The sequence below is a fragment of the Somniosus microcephalus genome, unplaced genomic scaffold, assembly GCF_052327205.1.
Source record: "Somniosus microcephalus isolate GS21.2 unplaced genomic scaffold, FLI_Smic_1.0 unresolved_chr7, whole genome shotgun sequence".
NCBI lineage: Eukaryota > Metazoa > Chordata > Chondrichthyes > Squaliformes > Somniosidae > Somniosus > Somniosus microcephalus.
In genome coordinates, this window is record NW_028225185.1 from 25,156,269 (window position 1) to 25,180,090 (window position 23,822).

Below are 23,822 nucleotides of genomic sequence, written 5' to 3' on the forward strand. Positions count from 1 at the left end.
CCGCCCCTCTCTCCCCGCTCCGTCCCCCGCCCTCTCTCCCCGCTCCGTCCCCCGCCCTCTCTCCCCGCTCCGTCCCGTGCCCTCTCTCCCCGCTCCCTCCCCGCCCTCTCTCCCCGCTCCGTCCCCCGCCCTCTCTCCCGCTCCGTCCCCCGCCCTCTCTCCCCGCTCCGTCCCCGCCCTCTCTCCCCGCTCCGTCCCCCGCCCTCTCTCCCCGCTCCGTCCCCGCCCTCTCTCCCCGCTCCGTCCCCCGCCCTCTCTCCCCGCTCCGTCCCCCTGCCCTCTCTCACCGCTCCGTCCCCCGCCCCCTCTCCCCGCTCCGTCCCCCGCCCTCTCTCCCCGCTCCGTCCCCCGCCCTCTCTCCCCGCTCCGTCCCCCGCCCCTCTCTCCCCGCTCCGTCCCCCGCCCTCTCTCCCCGCTCCGTCCCCCTGCCCTCTCTCCCCGCTCCGTCCCCCGCCCTCTCTCCCCGCTCCGTCCCCCGCCCTCTCTCCCCGCTCCGTCCCCCGCCCTCTCTCCCCGCTCCGTCCCCCGCCCTCTCTCCCCGCTCCGTCCCCCTGCCCTCTCTCACCGCTCCGTCCCCCGCCCTCTCTCCCCGCTCCGTCCCCCGCCCTCTCTCCCCGCTCCGTCCCCCGCCCTCTCTCCCCGCTCCGTCCCCGGCCCTCTCTCCCCGCTCCGTCCCCCGCCCTCTGTCCCCGCTCCGTCCCCCGCCCTCTCTCCCCGCTCCGTCCCCCGCCCTCTCTCACCGCTCCGTCCCCCGCCCTCTCTCCCCGCTCCGTCCCCCGCCCTCTCTCCCCGCTCCGTCCCCCCGCCCTCTCTCCCCGCTCCGTCCCCCGCCCTCTCTCCCCGCTCCGTCCCCCGCCCTCTGTCCCCGCTCCGTCCCCCGCCCTCTCTCCCCGCTCCGTCCCCCGCCCTCTCTCCCCGCTCCGTCCCCCGCCCTCTGTCCCCGCTCCGTCCCCCGCCCTCTCTCCCCGCTCCGTCCCCCGCCCTCTGTCCCCGCTCCGTCCCCCGCCCTCTCTCTCCCCGCTCCGTCCCCCGCCCTCTCTCCCCGCTCCGTCCCCCGCCCTCTCTCCCCGCTCCGTCCCCCGCCCTCTCTCCCCGCTCCGTCCCCCGCCCTCTCTCCCCGCTCCGTCCCCCGCCCCCTCTCCCCGCTCCGTCCCCCGCCCTCTCTCCCCGCTCCGTCCCCCGCCCTCTCTCCCCGCTCCGTCCCCCGCCCTCTCTCCCCGCTCCGTCCCCCGCCCTCTCTCCCCGCTCCGTCCCCCGCCCTCTCTCCCCGCTCCGTCCCCCTGCCCTCTCTCACCGCTCCGTCCCCCGCCCTCTCTCCCCGCTCCGTCCCCCGCCCTCTCTCCCGCTCCGTCCCCCGCCCTCTCTCCCCGCTCCGTCCCCCGCCCTCTCCCCGCTCCGTCCCCCGCCCTCTCTCACCGCTCCGTCCCCCGCCCTCTCTCCCCGCTCCGTCCCCCGCCCTCTCTCCCCGCTCTGTCCCCCGCCCCCTCTCCCCGCTCCGTCCCCCGCCCTCTCTCCCCGCTCTGTCCCCCGCCCCCTCTCCCCGCTCCGTCCCCCGCCCTCTCTCCCCGCTCCGTCCCCCGCCCTCTCTCCCCGCTCCGTCCCCCGCCCTCTCTCCCCGCTCCGTCCCCCGCCCTCTCTCCCCGCTCCGTCCCCCGCCCCCTCTCCCCGCTCCGTCCCCCGCCCTCTCTCCCCGCTCCGTCCCCCGCCCCCTCTCCCCGCTCCGTCCCCCGCCCTCTCTCCCCGCTCCGTCCCCCGCCCTCTCTCCCCGCTCCGTCCCCCGCCCTCTCTCCCCGCTCCGTCCCCCGCCCTCTCTCCCCGCTCCGTCCCCCGCCCTCTCTCACCGCTCCGTCCCCCGCCCTCTCTCCCCGCTCCGTCCCCCCGCCCTCTCTCCCCGCTCCGTCCCCCGCCCCCTCTCCCCGCTCCGTCCCCCCGCCCTCTCTCCCCGCTCCGTCCCCGCCCTCTCTCCCCGCTCCGTCCCCCGCCCTCTCTCCCCGCTCCGTCCCCCCGCCCTCTCTCCCCGCTCCGTCCCCCGACCCCTCTCCCCGCTCCGTCCCCCGCCCTCTCTCCCCGCTCCGTTCCCCGCCCTCTCTCCCCGCTCCGTCCCCCGCCCTCTCTCACCGCTCCGTCCCCCGCCCTCTCTCCCCGCTCCGTCCCCCCGCCCTCTCTCCCCGCTCCGTCCCCCGCCCCCTCTCCCCGCTCCGTCCCCCTGCCCTCTCTCCCCGCTCCGTCCCCCGCCCTCTCTCCCCGCTCCGTCCCCCCGCCCTCTCTCCCCGCTCCGTCCCCCGCCCCCTCTCCCCGCTCCGTCCCCCGCCCTCTCTCCCCGCTCCGTCCCCCGCCCTCTCTCCCGCTCCGTCCCCCGCCCTCTCTCCCCGCTCCGTCCCCCGCCCTCTCTCCCCGCTCCGTCCCCCTGCCCTCTCTCCCCGCTCCGTCCCCCCGCCCTCTCTCCCCGCTCCGTCCCCCGCCCCCTCTCCCCGCTCCGTCCCCCGCCCTCTCTCACCGCTCCGTCCCCCGCCCTCTCTCCCCGCTCCGTCCCCCGCCCTCTCTCCCCGCTCCGTCCCCCGCCCTCTCTCCCCGCTCCGTCCCCCGCCCTCTCTCCCCGCTCCGTCCCCCGCCCTCTCTCCCCGCTCCGTCCCCCGCCCTCTCTCCCCGCTCCGTCCCCCGCCCTCTCTCCCCGCTCCGTCCCCCGCCCTCTCTCCCCGCTCCGTCCCCCGCCCTCTCTCCCCGCTCCGTCCCCCGCCCTCTCTCCCCGCTCCGTCCCCCGCCCTCTCTCCCCGCTCCGTCCCCCGCCCTCTCTCCCCGCTCCGTCCCCCGCCCTCTCTCCCCGCTCCGTCCCCCGCCCTCTCTCCCCGCTCCGTCCCCCGCCCTCTCTCCCCGCTCCGTCCCCCGCCCCCTCTCCCCGCTCCATCCCCCTGCCCTCTCTCACCGCTCCATCCCCCGCCCTCTCTCCCCGCTCCGTCCCCCTTCCCTCTCTCCCCGCTCCGTCCCCCTGCCCTCTCTCCCCGCTCCGTCCCCCGCCCTCTCTCCCCGCTCCGTCCCCCGCCCTCTCTCCGCCCGATGGCCGTTTCCTACCTCCTGCCGTTTGATTTCTTTCGATGACAGCTCCTCGCCGACGCTGTCAAACGTCTCACTCCACAGTTTGCTGTTGCGGGATTTTGAGGATCCCGCCGAACTCTTGCTCCAGGGCCGCGAAGGGAAGTAGGCTGGGCGCGTGTCCGTGCGGAAGCTCAGCCGCTGAATAAACAAACAGAAGGAGGAGTTGCTGGGGTCAGTGAGAGCGAGGCGTCTGGGCAGTGCCGTCACCCCAGGGTAATTCACAATTTCTATCAATGTCTAGGATGAAGGGACCGAGTGGAACGTATCCAAGTTTGCTGATACAAAGTTAGGTGGGAAGGTAAGCTGTGAGGAGGACGCTAGGAGGCTGCAGAGAGATCGAGACAGGTTGACCGAGTGGGCAAGAACATGGCAAATGGGATACAGTGTGGGCAAGTGTGAAGTTATCCGCTTTGAAAAGCAAAAAAGCAGAATATTTTTTGAATGGAGAGAGACTGGGAAATGCATTCAGAGGGAGCTGGGTGTCCTTGTACACGAATCACAGAAAGTTAACGTGCAGGTACAGCAAGCGATTCGGAAAGCAAATGGTATGTTAGCTTTTGTTAGAAAGGGATTAGTGTATAAGAGTAAAGACGTCTTGCTACAATTCTACAGGGCATTGGTGAGGCCACGCCTGGAGTACTGTGCACAGTTCTGGTCTTACCTAAGGAAGGATATACTTGCCATAGAGGGAGTGCAGCGAAGGTTCACCAAACTGGTTCCTGGGATGGGGGGATTGTCCTATGAGGACAGATTGAGTAGACTAGGCCTATATTCCCTAGAGTTTAGAAGAAAGAAGTGATCTCATTGAAATGTATAGGGCTAGAAATTCAGCAGGTTAGCACCTCGAGGGGGGGGCGCTAACCACTCACCGCCCAGGCGCGGCGAGAATATCGCCTCCCGCTAAATTCGGCGGGAGGTTTGCGGCGCGGTTTGGCGTTGCGCACCGATTTCCTTCACTCGGAGATCGTGATGCCATCGCCGTGCGCATCGCCCCGGACCCGAACTTCAGGCCCGCCCCCTGCAGCATCGCTGGGCAAAAACACCGACAGCTGCAGGGGGGCGTTGATCAGGGGGCCGGGCGCTTCGCGGCGAGGCGGCCGAGGTAGGGAAAAAAAAAGTACTGAAATGCTCGTTCGCTGTAATTTTTTTGCTTTCTCCCCCAGAGCTCGATCAGCCCGGCACTCTGCTGCAGTGCATCGAGCTGATCGGGCCGGATCGTGGCTGCCGTCGGGGATCAGGTAAGTTTTCCCCTGGCAGAGCCTGCAGTGATGACCCTTCCATTTTAAGGGCGGGAAGGAGGAGCCTTTCAACGCGACAGCACTGCACGCATACCGCTCCCTGACCTCCTCACCCTCTGACCTCCTCACCCTCTGACCTCCTCACCCTCTGACCCCTCACCCTCTGACCCCTCACCCTCTGACCTCCTCACCCTCTGACCTCCTCACCCTCTGACCTCCTCACCCTCTGACCCCTCACCCTCTGACCCCTCACCCTCTGACCTCCTCACCCTCTGACCTCCTCACCCTCTGACCTCCTCACCCTCTGACCCCTCACCCTCTGACCTCCTCACCCTCTGACCTCCTCACCCTCTGACCTCCTCACCCTCTGACCCCCTCACCCTCTGACCTCCTCACCCTCTGACCTCCTCACCCTCTGACCCCCTCACCCTCTGACCACCTCGCCCTCTGACCCCCTCACCCTCTGACCTCCTCGCCCTCTGACCTCACCCTCTGACCTCCTCGCCCTCTAACCTCACCCTCTGACCTCTTGACCCTCTGACCTCTTCACCCTCTGACCTCCTCGCCCTCTGATCTCCTCGCCCTCTGACCTCCTCGCCCCATGACCTACCGCCCCGCTGCCTCTTGCGCTCCAGGAGGGAAGAGGAGCAGTTGGGAGTGGCGGGGGCTGCCGGGAGTTAGAGGAATGGGGCTTACAGTTGTGGATTTAGAGCCGGGAGAGACAGTCTTGGGGGATTCAGCCTCCCGAAGTGCCTCAGTCCCACACCAGGCAGCGCTCTTCAAATCATAAAATCAAATCGCACAGCACAGAGAACGAGGCCGTTCGGCCCATCGTGCCTATGCCGGCTCTTTGAACGAGCTCTCCAATTAGTCCCACTCCCCCCTGCTCTTTCCCCACAGCCCGGCACATTTCTCCCCTTCAAGTATTTCTCCAATTCCCCTTTTGAAAGTTACTATTGAATCTGCTCCCACCGCCCTTTCAGGCAGCGCGTTCCAGATCACAACAACTCGCTCCTCATCTCCCTCTGGTTCTTTTACCGATTATCTTCAATCTGTGTCCTTTGGTTACCGACCCTCCTGCCACTGGAAACAGTTTCTCCTCATTTACTCCATCAAAACCCCTCATGATTTTGAACACCTCGATTAAATCTCCCCTTAACCTTCTCTGCTCCAAGGAGAACAACCCCAGCTTCTCCAATCTCTCCGTGTCACTGAAGTCCCTCATCCCTGGTACCACTCTGGTCAATCTCCCCTTAACCTTCTCTGCTCTAAGGAGAACAACCCCAGCTTCTCCAGTCTCTCCACATCACTGAAGTCCCTCATCCCTGGTACCATTCTGGTCAATCTCCCCTTAGCCTTCTCTGCTCTAAGGAGAACAACCCCAGCTTCTCCAGTCTCTCCACATCACTGAAGTCCCTCATCCCTGGAACCATTCTGGTCAATCTCCCCTTAACCTTCTCTGCTCTAAGGAGAACAACCCCAGCTTCTCCAGTCTCTCCACATCACTGAAGTCCCTCATCCCTGGTACCATTCTGGTCAATCTCCCCTTAACCTTCTCTGCTCTAAGGAGAACAATCCCAGCTTCTCCAGTCTCTCCACATCACTGAAGACCCTCATCCCTGGTACCATTCTGGTCAATCTCCCCTTAACCTTCTCTGCTCTAAGGAGAACAACCCCAGCTTCTCCAGTCTCTCCACATCACTGAAGTCCCTCATCCCTGGTACCATTCTGGTCAATCTCCCCTTAACCTTCTCTGCTCTAAGGAGAACAATCCCAACTTCTCCAGTCTCTCCACATCACTGAAGTCCCTCATCCCCAGTACCATTCTGGTCAATCTCCCCTTAACCTTCTCTGCTCTAAGGAGAACAACCCCAGCTTCTCCAGTCTCTCCACATCACTGAAGTCCCTCATCCCTGGTACCATTCTGGTCAATCTCCCCTTAACCTTCTCTGCTCTAACGAGAACAACCCCAGCTTCTCCAGTCTCTCCACGTCACTGAAGTCCCTCATCCCCGGCACCATTCTGGTCAATCTCCTCTGCACCCTCTCCAAGGTCTTGACATCCTTCCTAAAGTGCGGTGCCCAGAATTGGAAACAATACTCCAGCTGAGGCCTAACCAGTGTTTTATAAAGGTTTAGCGTAACATCCTTGCTTTTGTACTCTATGCCTCTATTAATAAAGCCAAGGATTCCACCCCCACTCTCGCCCCCACCCACAGCCCCCACCCACAGCCCCACCCACAGCCCTCACCCACAGCCCCCACCCACAGCCCCCACCCACAGCCCCCACCCACAGCCCCCACCCACAGCCCCCACCCACAGCCCCCAAATCATCCCGCCCCTGATTGGCTCATGATTCGTACCTGGAATGATTGGCTGAAGCGCTTCAGTCTGGAGACCGGTTTCACCCGCTTGTTACTGGGCGCCTGGGAAAAGAGAATCGACGAAACTGGGTGACAGTACACGGGGCAGGGCAGAGTTACCCCCTCCCCACTCACACAGCCCAGGCGGACGAGCAGAGACCCCAGCCCAGGCGAACGAGCAGAGACCACCAGCCCTGACGGCGGAGCAGAGACCACCAGCCCAGGCGGACGAGCAGAGACCACCAGCCCAGGCGAACGAGCAGAGACCACCAGCCCTGGCGGCGGAGCAGAGACCACCAGCCCAGGCGGACGAGCAGAGACCACCAGCCCAGGCGGATGAGCAGAGACCACCAGCCCAGGTGGACGAGCAGGGACCCCAGCCCAGGCGGACGAGCAGAGACCTCCAGCCGTTGCAACTCAGAATGAGCTGCTGCTCGCTCGCTGACAGGAAGTTGCACCTCTTGTCTTCAGTCGTCGGTGCTGAGCATGTCCGGAGATAGACAGGCACACACGCCCAAAGGCCTCACAGCCACAGCACATCCATCTGTCAGTAGGAGCTCAGTAAAGCCTAACAGCATTCGCTACTGCCCCTCCTGATCATCAATGGCCTCCCCCATTGACGCCGCTCCCAGACAGTGTGTCTCCGCTGGAACCCCTGCTTACCCCCACCCGGAGTCACTCGACCAACACCCCCCTCTCCCCACTGCATTGATTCAGTCCGCACGGCCCCATCGATTCCGGAGAGGAGCTGGTGCCTGTCCCTTTAAGGTTTCAGTGACACTGAGTGGGCGGCAGGTTTACACTTCCTCCTGACCCGAGCTGAAACTTTGCCAAATATGGGAGGAATCAGCAGCCACAGCACCTTCAGCGAGAGAGCAAGGCTGGCGTCAACAGCCCAGCAGCTCAAACCTCTTCCTGCCACAATAGGTTCATGTAAAACAAAGTGAACTGTCAACTGCATCACTTTAAGAAGCTCCAGTCACTCCCACTGTACACAATCCCAATGGACACAAACCCCTTCCCATGCACTCCCACTGTACACAATCCCAATCGAACCAACCCCTTCCCATTCACTCCCACTGTACACAATCCCAAGCGACCCAAACCCCTTCCCATTCACTCCCACTGTACACAATCCCAATCGATCCAACCCCTTCCCACTCACTCCCACTGTACACAACCCAATGGACCCAAACCCCTTCCCATTCACTCCCACTGCACACAATCCCAATTGACCCAACCCCTTCCCATTCACTCCCACTGTACACAATCCCAATGGACCCAAACCCCTTCCCATTCACTCCCACTGTACACAATCCCAATGGACCCAACCCCTTCCCATTCACTCCCACTGTACACAATCCCAATGGACCCAAACACCTTCCCATTCACTCCCACTGTACACAATCCCAATCGACCCAACCCCTTACCATTCACTCCCACTGTACACAATCCCAAGCGACCCAAACCCCTTCCCATTCACTCCCACTGTACACAATCCCAATCGACCCAACCCCTTCCCACTCACTCCCACTGCACACAACCCAATGGACCCAAACCCCTTCCCATTCACTCCCACTGTACACAATCCCAATTGACCCAACCCCTTCCCATTCACTCCCACTGTACACAATCCCAATGGACCCAAACCCCTTCCCATTCACTCCCACTGTACACAATCCCAATGGACCCAACCCCTTCCCATTCACTCCCACTGTACACAATCCCAATGGACCCAAACCCCTTCCCATTCACTCCCACTGTACACAATCCCAATGGACCCAACCCCTTCCCATTCACTCCCATTGTACACAATCCCAATGTGACCCAACCCCTTCCCATTCACTCCCACTGTACACAATCCCAATGGACCCAAACCCCTTCCCATTCACTCCCACTGTACACAATCCCGATGGACCAAACCACATCCCATTCACTCCCATTGTACACAATCCCAATGGACCCAACTCATTCCCATTCACTCCCCCTGTACACAATCCCAATGGACCCAACCCCTTCCCATTCACTCCCACTGTACAGAATCCCAATGGGACCAAACCCCTTCCTATTCACTCCCATTGTACACAATCCCAATGGACCCAACCCCTTCCCATTCACTCCCACTGTACACAATCCCAATGGGACAAATCCCTTCCCATTCACTCCCACTCTACACAATCCCAATGGACACAAACCCCTTCCCTTTCACTCCCATTGTACACAATCCCAATGGACCCAAACCCCTTCCCTTTCACTCCCACTGTCCACAATCCCAATGGACCCAAACCCCTTCCCATTCACTCCCGCTGTACACCATCCCAATGGACCCAAACCCCTTCCCATTAACTCCCACTGTACACATTCCCAATGTGATCAAACCCCTTCCCATTCACTCCCACTGTACACAATCCCAATGGACCCAACCCCTTCCCATTCACTCCCACTGCATACAGTCCCAATGGACCAAACCCCTTCCCATTCACTCTCACTGTACACAATCCCAATGGACCCAAACCCCTTCCCATTCACTCCCACTGTACACAATCCCAATGGACCCAAATCCCTTCCCATTCACTCCCATTGTTCACAATCCCAATGGACACAAACCCCTTCCCATTCACTCCCACTGTACACAATCCCAATGGACCCAACCCCTTCCCATTCACTCCCACTGGACCCAATTCCAATGTGACCCAACCCCTTCCCATTCACTCCCACTGTACACAATCACAATGGACCCAAATCCCTTCCCATTCACTCCCATTGTTCACAATCCCAATGGACACAAACCCCTTCCTATTCATTCCCACTGTACACAATCCCAATGGACCCAACCCCTTCCCATTCACTCCCAGTGGACACAATCCCAATGGACCCAAACCCCTTCCCATTCACGCCCTGTGGACACAATCCCAATGGACCCAAACCCTTCCCATTCACTCCCACTGTACACAATCCCAATGGACCCAAACCCTTTCCCATTCACTCACACTGTACACGATCCCAATGGACACAAACCCCTTCCCATTCACTCCCATTGTCCAGAATCCCAATGGACCCAAACCCCTTCCTATTCACTCCCACTGTACACAATCCCAATGGACACAACCCCCTTCCCATTCACTCCCACTGTACACAATCCCAATGGACCCAAACCCCTTCCCATTCACTCCCACTGTACACAATCCCAATGGACCTAACCCCTTCCCATTCACTCCCACTGTACACAATCCCAATGGACCCAAACCCCTTCCCTTTCACTCCCATTGTCCAGAATCCCAATGGACCCAAACCCCTTCCCATTCACTCCCACTGTACACAATCCCAATGGACCCAAACCCGTTCCCATTCACTCCCACTGTACACAATCCCAATGGACCCAAACCCTTCCCATTCACTCCCACTGTACACAATCCCAATGGACCAAACCCCTTCCCATTCACTCCCACTATACACAATCCCAATGGACACAAACCCCTTCCCATTCACTCCCACTGTACACAATCCCAATGGAACCAACCCCTTCCCATTCACTCCCAATGTACATAATCCCAATGGACCCAACCCCTTCCCATTCACTCCCACTGTACACAATCACAATGGACCCAACCCCTTCCCATTCACTCCCAGTGGACACAATCCCAATGGACCCAAACCCCTTCCCATTCACTCCCATTGTCCAGAATCCCAATGGGACCAAACCCCTCCCAATTCACTCCCACTGTACACAATCCCAATGGACCCAAACACCTTCCCATTCACTCCCACTGTACACAATCCCAATGTGACCCAATCCCTTCCCATTCACTCCCACTGTACACAATCCCAATGGACACAAACCCCTTCCCATTCACTCCCACTGTACACAATCCCAATGGACCCAAACCCCTTCCCATTCACTCCCACTTTACACAATCCCAATGTACCCAAACCCCTTCCCATTCACTCCCACTGTACACAATCCCAATGGACCCAAGTCCCTTCCCATTCACTCCCATTGTTCACAATCCCAATGGACACAAACCCCTTCCCATTCACTCCCACTGTACACAATCCCAATGGACCCAACCCCTTCCCATTCACTCCCATTGTCCAGAATCCCAATGGACCCAAACCCCTTCCCATTCACTCCCGCTGTACACAATCCCAATGGACCCAACCCCTTCCCATTCACTCCCACTGTACACAATCCCAATGGACCCAATCCCTTCCCATTCACTCCCACTGTACACAATCCCAATGGACCCAAACCCCTTTCCATTCACTCCCACTGTACGCAATCACAATGGACCCAAATCCCTTCCCATTCACTCCCATTGTTCACAATCCCAATGGACACAAACCCCTTCCTATTCATTCCCACTGTACACATTCCCAATGGACCCAACCCCTTCCCATTCACTCCCAGTGGACACAATCCCAATGGACCCAAACCCCTTCCCATTCACTCCCAGTGGACACAATCCCAATGGACCCAAACCCCTTCCCATTCACTCCCACTGTACACGATCCCAATGGACCCAAACCCCTTCCCATTCACTCACATTGTACACGATCCCAATGGACACAAACCCCTTCCCATTCACTCCCATTGTCCAGAATCCCAATGGACCCAAACCCCTTCCTATTCACTCCCACTGTACACAATCCCAATGGACACAAACCCCTTCGCATTCACTCCCACTGTACACAATCCCAATGGACCCAAACCCCTTCCCATTCACTCCCACTGTACACAATCCCAATGGACCCAACCCCTTCCCATTCACTCCCACTGTACACAATCCCAATGGACCCAACCCCTTCCCATTCACTCCCAGTGGACACAATCCCAATGGACCCAAACCCCTTCCCATTCACTCCCAGTGGACACCATCCCAATGGACCCAAACCCCTTCCCATTCACTCCCACTGTACACAATCCCAATGGACCCAACCGCTTCCCATTCACTCCGACTGTACACAATCCCAATGGACCCAACCCCTTCCCATTCACTCCCACTGTACACAATCCCAATGGACCAAACCCCTTCCCATTCACTCCCACTGTACACAATCCCAATGGACACAAACCCCTTCCGATTCACTCCCACTGTACACAATCCCAATGGACCCAACCCCTTCCCATTCACTCCCACTGTACATAATCCCAATGGAACCAACCCCTTCCCATTCACTCCCACTGTACACAATCACAATGGACCCAAATCCCTTCCCATTCACTCCCATTGTTCACAATCCCAATGGACCCAAACCCCTTCCCATTCACTCCCACTGTACACAATCCCAATGGACCCAACCCCTTCCCATTCACTCGCAGCGGACACAATCCCAATGGACCCAAACCCCTTCCCATTCACTCCCATTGTCCAGAATCCCAATGGGACCAAACCCCTCCCAATTCACCCCCCCTGTACACAATCCCAATGGAACCAAACACCTTCCAATTCTCTCCCACTGTACGCAATCCCAATGGACACAAACCCCTTCCAATTCACTCCCATTGTCCAGAATCCCAATGGAACCAAACCCCTTCTCATTCACTCCCACTGTACACAATCCCAATCGACCCAACCCCTTCCCACTCACTCCCACTGCACACAACCCAATGGACCCAAACCCCTTCCCATTCACTCCCACTGTACACAATCCCAATTGACCCAACCCCTTCCCATTCACTCCCACTGTACACAATCCCAATGGACCCAAACCCCTTCCCATTCACTCCCACTGTACACAATCCCAATGGACCCAACCCCTTCCCATTCACTCCCACTGTACACAATCCCAATGGACCCAAACCCCTTCCCATTCACTCCCACTGTACACAATCCCAATGGACCCAACCCCTTCCCATTCACTCCCATTGTACACAATCCCAATGTGACCCAACCCCTTCCCATTCACTCCCACTGTACACAATCCCAATGGACCCAAACCCCTTCCCATTCACTCCCACTGTACACAATCCCGATGGACCAAACCACATCCCATTCACTCCCATTGTACACAATCCCAATGGACCCAACTCATTCCCATTCACTCCCCCTGTACACAATCCCAATGGAGCCAACCCCTTCCCATTCACTCCCACTGTACAGAATCCCAATGGGACCAAACCCCTTCCTATTCACTCCCATTGTACACAATCCCAATGGACCCAACCCCTTCCCATTCACTCCCACTGTACACAATCCCAATGGGACAAATCCCTTCCCATTCACTCCCACTCTACACAATCCCAATGGACACAAACCCCTTCCCTTTCACTCCCATTGTACACAATCCCAATGGACCCAAACCCCTTCCCTTTCACTCCCACTGTCCACAATCCCAATGGACCCAAACCCCTTCCCATTCACTCCCGCTGTACACCATCCCAATGGACCCAAACCCCTTCCCATTAACTCCCACTGTACAAATTCCCAATGTGATCAAACCCCTTCCCATTCACTCCCACTGTACACAATCCCAATGGACCCAACCCCTTCCCATTCACTCCCACTGCATACAGTCCCAATGGACCAAACCCCTTCCCATTCACTCTCACTGTACACAATCCCAATGGACCCAAACCCCTTCCCATTCACTCCCACTGTACACAATCCCAATGGACCCAAATCCCTTCCCATTCACTCCCATTGTTCACAATCCCAATGGACACAAACCCCTTCCCATTCACTCCCACTGTACACAATCCCAATGGACCCAACCCCTTCCCATTCACTCCCACTGGACCCAATTCCAATGTGACCCAACCCCTTCCCATTCACTCCCACTGTACACAATCACAATGGACCCAAATCCCTTCCCATTCACTCCCATTGTTCACAATCCCAATGGACACAAACCCCTTCCTATTCATTCCCACTGTACACAATCCCAATGGACCCAACCCCTTCCCATTCACTCCCAGTGGACACAATCCCAATGGACCCAAACCCCTTCCCATTCACGCCCTGTGGACACAATCCCAATGGACCCAAACCCTTCCCATTCACTCCCACTGTACACAATCCCAATGGACCCAAACCCTTTCCCATTCACTCACACTGTACACGATCCCAATGGACACAAACCCCTTCCCATTCACTCCCATTGTCCAGAATCCCAATGGACCCAAACCCCTTCCTATTCACTCCCACTGTACACAATCCCAATGGACACAACCCCCTTCCCATTCACTCCCACTGTACACAATCCCAATGGACCCAAACCCCTTCCCATTCACTCCCACTGTACACAATCCCAATGGACCTAACCCCTTCCCATTCACTCCCACTGTACACAATCCCAATGGACCCAAACCCCTTCCCTTTCACTCCCATTGTCCAGAATCCCAATGGACCCAAACCCCTTCCCATTCACTCCCACTGTACACAATCCCAATGGACCCAAACCCGTTCCCATTCACTCCCACTGTACACAATCCCAATGGACCCAAACCCTTCCCATTCACTCCCACTGTACACAATCCCAATGGACCAAACCCCTTCCCATTCACTCCCACTATACACAATCCCAATGGACACAAACCCCTTCCCATTCACTCCCACTGTACACAATCCCAATGGACCCAACCCCTTCCCATTCACTCCCAATGTACATAATCCCAATGGACCCAACCCCTTCCCATTCACTCCCACTGTACACAATCACAATGGACCCAACCCCTTCCCATTCACTCCCAGTGGACACAATCCCAATGGACCCAAACCCCTTCCCATTCACTCCCATTGTCCAGAATCCCAATGGGACCAAACCCCTCCCAATTCACTCCCACTGTACACAATCCCAATGGACCCAAACACCTTCCCATTCACTCCCACTGTACACAATCCCAATGTGACCCAATCCCTTCCCATTCACTCCCACTGTACACAATCCCAATGGACACAAACCCCTTCCCATTCACTCCCACTGTACACAATCCCAATGGACCCAAACCCCTTCCCATTCACTCCCACTTTACACAATCCCAATGTACCCAAACCCCTTCCCATTCACTCCCACTGTACACAATCCCAATGGACCCAAGTCCCTTCCCATTCACTCCCATTGTTCACAATCCCAATGGACACAAACCCCTTCCCATTCACTCCCACTGTACACAATCCCAATGGACCCAACCCCTTCCCATTCACTCCCATTGTCCAGAATCCCAATGGACCCAAACCCCTTCCCATTCACTCCCGCTGTACACAATCCCAATGGACCCAACCCCTTCCCATTCACTCCCACTGTACACAATCCCAATGGACCCAATCCCTTCCCATTCACTCCCACTGTACACAATCCCAATGGACCCAAACCCCTTTCCATTCACTCCCACTGTACGCAATCACAATGGACCCAAATCCCTTCCCATTCACTCCCATTGTTCACAATCCCAATGGACACAAACCCCTTCCTATTCATTCCCACTGTACACATTCCCAATGGACCCAACCCCTTCCCATTCACTCCCAGTGGACACAATCCCAATGGACCCAAACCCCTTCCCATTCACTCCCAGTGGACACAATCCCAATGGACCCAAACCCCTTCCCATTCACTCCCACTGTACACGATCCCAATGGACCCAAACCCCTTCCCATTCACTCACATTGTACACGATCCCAATGGACACAAACCCCTTCCCATTCACTCCCATTGTCCAGAATCCCAATGGACCCAAACCCCTTCCTATTCACTCCCACTGTACACAATCCCAATGGACACAAACCCCTTCGCATTCACTCCCACTGTACACAATCCCAATGGACCCAAACCCCTTCCCATTCACTCCCACTGTACACAATCCCAATGGACCCAACCCCTTCCCATTCACTCCCACTGTACACAATCCCAATGGACCCAACCCCTTCCCATTCACTCCCAATGGACACAATCCCAATGGACCCAAACCCCTTCCCATTCACTCCCAGTGGACACCATCCCAATGGACCCAAACCCCTTCCCATTCACTCCCACTGTACACAATCCCAATGGACCCAACCGCTTCCCATTCACTCCGACTGTACACAATCCCAATGGACCCAACCCCTTCCCATTCACTCCCACTGTACACAATCCCAATGGACCAAACCCCTTCCCATTCACTCCCACTGTACACAATCCCAATGGACACAAACCCCTTCCCATTCACTCCCACTGTACACAATCCCAATGGACCCAACCCCTTCCCATTCACTCCCACTGTACATAATCCCAATGGAACCAACCCCTTCCCATTCACTCCCACTGTACACAATCACAATGGACCCAAATCCCTTCCCATTCACTCCCATTGTTCACAATCCCAATGGACCCAAACCCCTTCCCATTCACTCCCACTGTACACAATCCCAATGGACCCAACCCCTTCCCATTCACTCGCAGCGGACACAATCCCAATGGACCCAAACCCCTTCCCATTCACTCCCATTGTCCAGAATCCCAATGGGACCAAACCCCTCCCAATTCACCCCCCCTGTACACAATCCCAATGGAACCAAACACCTTCCAATTCTCTCCCACTGTACGCAATCCCAATGGACACAAACCCCTTCCAATTCACTCCCATTGTCCAGAATCCCAATGGAACCAAACCCCTTCTCATTCACTCCCACTGTGCACAATCCCAATGGACCCAAACCCCTTCCCATTCACTCCCACTGTACACAATCCCAATGGGACCAAACCCCTTCCCATTCACTCCCACTGTACACAGTCCCAATGGACCCAAACACCTTCCCATTCACTCCCATTGTACACAATCCCAATGGACACAAACCCCTTCCCATTCACTCCCATTGTACACAATCCCAATGGACCCAACCCCTTCCCATTCACTCCCACTGTACACAATCACAATGGACCCAAACCCCTTCCCATTCACTCCCATTGTGCACAATCCCAATGGACACAAACCCCTTCCCATTCACTCCCACTGTACACAATCCCAATGGACCCAAACCCCTTCCCATTCACTCCCATTGTACACAATCCCAATGGACCCAAACCCCTTCCCATTCACTCCCATTGTACACAATCCCAATGGACACAAACCCCTTCCCATTCACTCCCACTGTACACAATCCCAATGGACCCAAACACCTTCCCATTCACTCCCATTGTACACAATCCCAATGGACACAAACCCCTTCCCATTCACTCCCACTGTACACAATCACAATGGACCCAAACCCCTTCCCATTCACTCCCATTGTTCACAATCCCAATGGACACAAACCCCTTCCCATTCACTCCCACTGTACACAATCCCAATGGACCCAAACCCCTTCCCATTCACTCCCATTGTACACAATCCCAATGGACCCAAACCCCTTCCCATTCACTCCCATTGTACACAATCCCAATGGACACAAACCCCTTCCCATTCACTCCCATTGTACACAATCCCAATGGACCCAAACCCCTTCCCATTCACTCCCATTGTACACAATCCCAATGGACACAAACCCCTTCCCATTCACTCCCACTGTACACAATCCCAATGGACCCAAACACCTTCCCATTCACTCCCATTGTACACAATCCCAATGGACCCAAACCCCTTCCCATTCACTCCCATTGTTCACAATCCCAATGGACACAAACCCCTTCCCATTCACTCCCACTGTACACAATCCCAATGGACCCAACCCCTTCCCATTCACTCCCAGTGGACACAATCCCAATGGACCCAAACACCTTCCCATTCACTCCCATTGTACACAATCCCAATGGACACAAACCCCTTCCCATTCACTCCCACTGTACACAATCACAATGGACCCAAACCCCTTCCCATTCACTCCCATTGTTCACAATCCCAATGGACACAAACCCCTTCCCATTCACTCCCACTGTACACAATCCCAATGGACCCAAACCCCTTCCCATTCACTCCCATTGTACACAATCCCAATGGACCCAAACCCCTTCCCATTCACTCCCATTGTACACAATCCCAATGGACACAAACCCCTTCCCATTCACTCCCACTGTACACAATCCCAATCGACCCAAACACCTTCCCATTCCATGACCCCACCCTGCACTGATTCCATGCCCCCTCCAGACAATCATTAACTGCACATTCATCTCCTTGTTTTGTGCAAGCTCTTCATTGAATGGGAAATGCTTTGGGGGCATTGTGAGGTGTGAAAGCATTCTGCATAAACATCAATCAGTCTTTCTTTCCCTCCCTCTTTCTCTTCCCCTCTTTCTCTTCCCCTCTTTCCCTCCCCTCGTTCCCTCCTTTTCTTTCTCTTCCCCTATTTCACTCTCTTTCTTTCCCTCCCTCTCTTTCCCTCCCCTCTTTCCCTCCCTTTCTTTCCCTCCCTCTCTTTCTCTCCCCCTCTTTCTCTCCCCCTCTTTCCCTCCCTCTCTTTCTCTCCCCCTTTCCCTCTCCCTCTTTCTCACCCCTCTTTCCCACCCCTCTTTTCTGTCCCCATTGACTCCATGTTTCCCAGACTCCCCTCCTCCACTGCTCAGGTGCCCATTGAAGGTGCAGAGAATAAAACAGTGAAGAGGTAAGTCTGTGAGCTGCTGAATGTGGTCAGAGCTGTTCCACACCCATCGCACCCTTTGAACTGCAGATTGAGCTGCCTCTGTTCTTGTGGCCGCTTGCTGTGATGGTGACAGTGATGCTGTGACCGTGACAGTGACGCTGTGACTGTGACACTGTGACAGTGACGCTGTGAGTGTGACACTGTGACAGTGACGCTGTGACTGTGATGCTGTGACTGTGACACTGTGACTGTGACGCTGTGACTGTGACGCTGTGACTGTGACACTGTGACAGTGACGCTGTGACTGTGACACTGTGACTGTGACACTGTGACTGTGACACTGTGACAGTGACGCTGTGACTGTGACGCTGTGACTGTGACGCTGTGACAGTGACGCTGTGACTGTGACGCTGTGACTGTGACACTGACAGTGACGCTGTGACTGTGACACTGTGACTGTGACACTGTGACAGTGACGCTGTGACTGTGACACTGTAACTGTGACGCTGTGACGGTGACAATGACGATGTAAGCTGCAACGCTGTGACTGTGATGCTGTGACTGTGACTGTGACGCTGTGACTGTGACGCTGTGACTGTGACGGTGACTGTGATGCTGTGACTGTGACACTGTGACAGTGATGCTGTGACAGTGATGCTGTGACTGTGACACTGTGACTGTGATGCTGTGACAGTGACAATGACGATGTAAGCTGCAACGCTGTGACTGTGATGCTGTGACTGTGACACTGTGACACTGTGACTGTGACGCTGTGACTGTGACGGTGACTGTGACACTGTGACTGTGATGATGTGACTGTGATGCTGCGATTGTGACGCTGGGACTGTGATGCTGTGATTGTGACGGTGACTGTGATGCTGTGATTGTGATGCTGTGATTGTGATGCTGTGACTGTGACTGTGATGCTGTGACAGTGACGCTGTGACAGTGACGCTGTGACTGTGACACTGTGACTGTGACGCTGTGATGGTGACAATGACGATGTAAGCTGCAACGCTGTGACTGTGACTGTGACACTGTGACTGGACGCTGTGACTGTGACGGTGACTGTGATGCTGTGACACTGTGACAGTGATGGGGTGACTGTGACACTGTGACTGTGATGCTGTGACGGTGACAATGATGATATAAGCTGCAACGCTGTGACTGTGACGCTGTGACTGTGACTGTGACACAGTGACTGTGATGCTGTGACTGTGACGGTGACTGTGATGCTGTAACTGTGATGCTGTGATTGTGACCCTGTGATTGTGATGGTGACTGTGACACTGTGACTGTGATGATGTGATTGTGACGCTGCGATTGTGCGCTGGGACTGTGACGCTGTGATTGTGACGGTGACTGTGATGCTGTGATTGTGATGCTGTGATTGTGACGCTGTGACTGTGATGATGTGACTGTGATGCTGCGATTATGACGCTGGGACTTTGACGCTGTGATTGTGATGGTGACTGTGACGCTGTGACTGTGATGCTGTGACTGTGACGCTGTGACTGTGATGATGTGACTGTGATGCTGCGATTGTGATGCTGGGACTGTGGCGCTGTGATTGTGATGGTGACTGTGATGCTGTGATTGTGATGCTGTGAGTGACGCTGTGACTGTGACGCTGTGACTGTGATGATGTGTCTGTGACACTGTGATTGTGACGCTGTGACTGTGATGATGTGACTGTGACACTGTGATTGTGACGCTGTGACTGTGATGCTGTGATTGTGATGCTGTGACTATGACACTGTGATTGTGATGCTGTGACTGTGATGCTGTGACTGTGACGCTGTGACTGTGACACTGTGACAGTGACGCTGTGACTGTGACACTGTGACTGTGACACTGTGACAGTGATGCTGTGACTGTGACACTGTAACTGTGACGCTGTGACGGTGACAATGACGATGTAAGCTGCAACGCTGTGACTGTGATGCTGTGACTGTGACTGTGACGCTGTGACTGTGACGGTGACTGTGATGCTGTGACTGTGACACTGTGACAGTGATGCTGTGACAGTGATGCTGTGACTGTGACACTGTGACTGTGATGCTGTGACAGTGACAATGACGATGTAAGCTGCAACGCTGTGACTGTGATGCTGTGACTGTGACTGTGACACTGTGACTGTGACGCTGTGACTGTGACGGTGACTGTGACACTGTGACTGTGATGATGTGACTGTGATGCTGCGATTGTGACGCTGGGACTGTGATGCTGTGATTGTGACGGTGACTGTGATGCTGTGATTGTGATGCTGTGATTGTGATGCTGTGACTGTGACTGTGATGCTGTGACAGTGACGCTGTGACAGTGACGCTGTGACTGTGACACTGTGACTGTGATGCTGTGACGGTGACAATGACGATGTAAGCTGCAACGCTGTGACTGTGACGCTGTGACTGTGACTGTGACACTGTGACTGGACGCTGTGACTGTGACGGTGACTGTGATGCTGTGACTGTGACACTGTGACAGTGATGGGGTGACTGTGACACTGTGACTGTGATGCTGTGATGGTGACAATGATGATATAAGCTGCAACGCTGTGACTGTGACGCTGTGACTGTGACACAGTGACTGTGACGGTGACTGTGATGCTGTAACTGTGATGCTGTGATTGTGACCCTGTGATTGTGATGGTGACTGTGACACTGTGACTGTGATGATGTGATTGTGACGCTGCGATTGTGCGCTGGGACTGTGACGCTGTGATTGTGACGATGACTGTGATGCTGTGATTGTGATGCTGTGATTGTGACGCTGTGACTGTGATGATGTGACTGTGATGCTGCGATTATGACGCTGGGACTTTGACGCTGTGATTGTGATGGTGACTGTGACGCTGTGACTGTGATGATGTGACTGTGACGCTGTGCCTGTGATGCTGTGACTGTGATGCTGTGATTGTGACGCTGTGATTGTGATGGTGACTGTGACGCTGTGACTGTGATGCTGTGACTGTGACGCTGTGACTGTGATGATGTGACTGTGATGCTGCGATTGTGATGCTGGGACTGTGGCGCTGTGATTGTGATGGTGACTGTGATGCTGTGATTGTGATGCTGTGAGTGACGCTGTGACTGTGACGCTGTGACTGTGACACTGTGATTGTGACGCTGTGACTGTGATGATGTGACTGTGACACTGTGATTGTGACGCTGTGACTGTGATGCTGTGATTGTGATGCTGTGACTATGACACTGTGATTGTAATGCTGTGACTGTGACGCTGTGACTGTGACGCTGTGACTGTGACGCTGTGACTGTGACACTGTGATTGTGACGCTGTGACTGTGATGATGTGACTGTGACGATGTGACTGTGATGCTGTGACTGTGATGCTGTGACTGTGACACTGTGATTGTGACGCTGTGACTGTGACGATGTGACTGTGATGCTGTGATTGTGATGCTGTGACTGTGACACTGTGATTGTGATGCTGTGACTGTGATGCTGTGACTGTGATGCTGTGATTGTGACACTGTGACTGAGATGCTGTGATTGTGATGCTGTGACTGTGACGCTGTGACTGTGACGATGTGACTGTGACACTGTGATTGTGATGCTGTGACTGTGACGCTGTGACTGTGATGATGTGACTGTGACACTGTGATTGTGACGCTGTGACTGTGATGATGTGACTGTGACACTGTGATTGTGACGCTGTGACTGTGATGCTGTGATTGTGATGCTGTGACTATGACACTGTGATTGTGATGCTGTGACTGTGATGCTGTGACTGTGACACTGTGATTGTGATGCTGTGACTGTGACGATGTGACTGTGACGATGTGACTGTGACGCTGTGACTGTGACGCTGTGACTGTGACACTGTGATTGTGACGCTGTGACTGTGATGCTGTGACTGTGACACTGTGATTGTGACGCTGTGACTGTGATGCTGTGACTGTGATGCTGTGATTGTGACACTGTGACTGACGATGTGACTGTGATGCTGTGATTGTGATGCTGTGACTGTGACGATGTGACTGTGACCCTGTGATTGTGACGATGTGACTGTGATGATGTGACTGTGATGCTGTGATTGTGATGCTGTGACTGTGACACTGTGATTGTGACGCTGTGACTATGATGCTGTGACTGTGACGCTGTGATTGTGACACTGTGACTGACGATGTGACTCTAATGCTGTGATTGTGATGCTGTGACTGTGACGATGTGACTGTGACACTGTGATTGTGACGATGTGACTGTGATCCTGTGATTGTGACGATGTGACTGTGACACTGTGATTGTGACGATGTGACTGTGATCCTGTGATTGTGACAGTGAACCCCACACTCTGAGAGTCCGATAAACGAGAGGGATCAAGGCATCAGGCCCTGGTTTGGCTCCTTTCACGTTCAGCAACCCTCCGAGTCTTCCTTCTTCTTTCACTGGGGTCAATTGTCACCAGCCGCCCTCCAGACTGAACCCAAATGGTGAGTGTCAGCAGCATATTCTACTATGGGATGCATCACTGCCCAGCGTGATCCTGTCCTCACTCACTGACCACACACAGCACCCAATACACAGACCCAATGCACTGTACACGGTCCCAATACACTGTACACAGTCCCAATACACTGTACACAGTCCCAATACACTGTACACAGACCCATTACACTGTATACAGACCCAATACACTGTACACAGTCCCAATACACTGTACACAGTCCCAATACACTGTACACAGACCCAATACACTGTACACAGTCCCAATACACTGTACACAGTCCCAATACACTGTACACAGACCCAATGCACTGTACACAGTCCCAATACACTGTACACAGTCCCAATACACTGTACACAAACCCAATACACTGTACACAGTCCCAATACACTATACACAGACCCAATACACTGTACACAGTCCCAATACACTGTAACCAGTCCTAATACACTGTACAGAGTCCCAATACACTGTACACAGACCCAATACACTGTACACAGTCCCAATACACTGTACACAGCCCCAATACACTGTACACAAACCCAATACACTGTACACAGTCCCAGTACACAGTCCCAATACACTGTACACAGACCCAATACACTGTACACAGTCCCAATAGTCTGTACACAGTCCCAATACACTGTACACAGTCCTAATACACTGTACACAGTCCCAATACACTGTACACAGACCCAATACACTGTACACAGTCCCAATACACTGTACACAAACCCAATACACTGTATACAGACCCAATACACTGTACACAGACCCAATACACTGTACACAGTCCCAATACACTGTACACAGTCCCAATACACTGTACACAGACCCAATACACCGTACACAGTCCCAATATACTGTACACAGACCCAATACACTGTACACAGACCTAATATACTACACAGTCCCAATACACTATACACAGACCCAATACACTGTACACAAACCCAATACACTGTACACAGTCCCAATACACTGTACATAGACCCAACACACTGTACACAGTCCCGATACACTGTACACAGTCCCAATACACTATACACAGACCCAATACACTGTACACAGTCCCAATACCCTGTACATAGACCCAATACACTGTACATAGACTCAACACACTGTACACAGTCCCAATACACTGTACGTAGACCCAACACACTG

At 55.4% G+C, this 23,822-nt stretch overlaps 2 protein-coding genes across 4 annotated transcripts in view; both read right to left on the reverse strand.

The window, feature by feature from the left end:
• LOC147086635 (forkhead box protein P2-like) overlaps nt 1-23,822 on the reverse strand; it is a 427,219-nt gene that overhangs the window by 300,670 nt on the left and 102,727 nt on the right. The window lies entirely within an intron of this gene.
• LOC147086637 (rho guanine nucleotide exchange factor 3-like) overlaps nt 1-23,822 on the reverse strand; it is a 57,673-nt gene that overhangs the window by 27,725 nt on the left and 6,126 nt on the right. For both annotated transcript variants that reach the window (XM_085978774.1, XM_085978773.1), the window contains exons 4-5: nt 6,694-6,756; nt 3,070-3,231 (exon numbers count right to left, since the gene is read on the reverse strand). In XM_085978774.1, coding sequence (XP_085834900.1) covers nt 3,070-3,231; nt 6,694-6,756 — 225 coding nt within the window. The remainder of the gene's footprint in view (nt 1-3,069; nt 3,232-6,693; nt 6,757-23,822) is intronic.